General features: G+C 50.9%; 1 protein-coding gene across 1 annotated transcript in view; it reads right to left on the bottom strand.

Annotated features, from left to right (window-relative positions):
- CCDC3 (coiled-coil domain containing 3) overlaps nt 1–1,226 on the bottom strand; it is a 78,938-nt gene that overhangs the window by 2,691 nt on the left and 75,021 nt on the right. The window contains exon 3 of the mRNA XM_003786885.2: nt 2–168. Within this exon, the coding sequence (XP_003786933.1) occupies nt 2–168 (167 nt within the window). The remainder of the gene's footprint in view (nt 1; nt 169–1,226) is intronic.

Raw genomic sequence — 1,226 nt, 5'->3', positions numbered from 1 at the left:
CTCCAGGTGGCGGCCGTTCTTCCGCGCCTGCCGCAGGGACCGCTTGACCTTCTTGACCCGCTCGCGGAGCTGCCGGTTGCGCTTCTCCAGGGCGGCCACCTTCTGCTGCAGCTTCTTCACGTGATCCTCCTCCTCAAACAGGGCCCTCTGCACGGAGGAGCACAGGAGCTGGGGACACACACGTGGTGGAGGGAGAGCAGTGAGCTGTAGAAACGACCCAGGCGCCCCCGACCGTCCCTGCCTCAGAATGAGGATGAACTTCAGGGTGTCCTTGACCGTGAAGTGTCTGCCCTCCTCCACCCTGTGCACCCCGCCCTGACATCAAACTCAAGCTGAGCCCCTCTTCTGACTTCCTTGGAAGATACATTTTTTAAAAGATACTCTGAATATTTGTTACACACAGCAAAAGGGAAGGAGCTCCTATGACTTGCTAAAAGACCAAAACCCCAAATGGAAAAAAGCTAAAGAGAAAGAAATATGAATATCTCTTAAACATCTGAAAAGACTCCAAACCCCACCGATTAAAGCAGGGCCGGCTGGTGGCTCACACCTGTAATCCCAGCACCTGGGAGGCTGAGGCGGGTGGATTGCTTGAGCTCAGAAGTTCCAGACCAGCCTGGCAAGAGTGAGATCCCGTCTCTAAAAAACAGCCAGGCATTGTGGCAGGATTCTGTAGTCCCAGCTACTCTGGAGGCTGAGGCAAGACAATCACTTGAGCCTAAGAGTTTGAGGTTGCTGTGAGCTGTGATGCCACAGCACTCTACTGAGGGTGTTTCCAAAAAACAGAAAAGAGCAAACTAAAGCCACAGTGGATTATAAATTGCCACACATTTGATGGCCAAAATCACCAAAGAGTCAAGCTTTGGGGAAACACTTTCCTAAACTGTGCGGCGTGTAAACCTCTACCAAGAGTAGTTTGGCTCTGTCACGTGAAAACTGCACATACCTTCTGATCTCATCATTCTGAGACCTTACCTGGAATACTCTCATGTGCAAAGTGCCATTGCAATATGTGTGCAAACACCACAGCATTAAAAGACTGGAAACAAGCTAAAAATAGCCATCAAGAGAGCTCTGGCTAAATAAATTATGGTAAATCCATTCAGTAGAAAGATTTGCTGCCTTTAAAAGAACCAGGCAGGCTCGGCGCCTATAGCTCAACCGGCTAAGGCGCCAGCCACGTACACCTAAGGTGGTGGGTTCGAATCCCCAGCCCAGACCCGCCA

This window comes from Otolemur garnettii, unplaced genomic scaffold (genome assembly GCF_000181295.1).
Source record: "Otolemur garnettii isolate 467f Iridium unplaced genomic scaffold, OtoGar3 scaffold00019, whole genome shotgun sequence".
In the NCBI taxonomy this organism is placed as follows: Eukaryota; Metazoa; Chordata; class Mammalia; order Primates; family Galagidae; genus Otolemur; species Otolemur garnettii.
The sequence above is the reverse complement of the archived record's forward strand: the minus strand, read 5'-3'. Positions and strand labels throughout refer to the sequence as shown.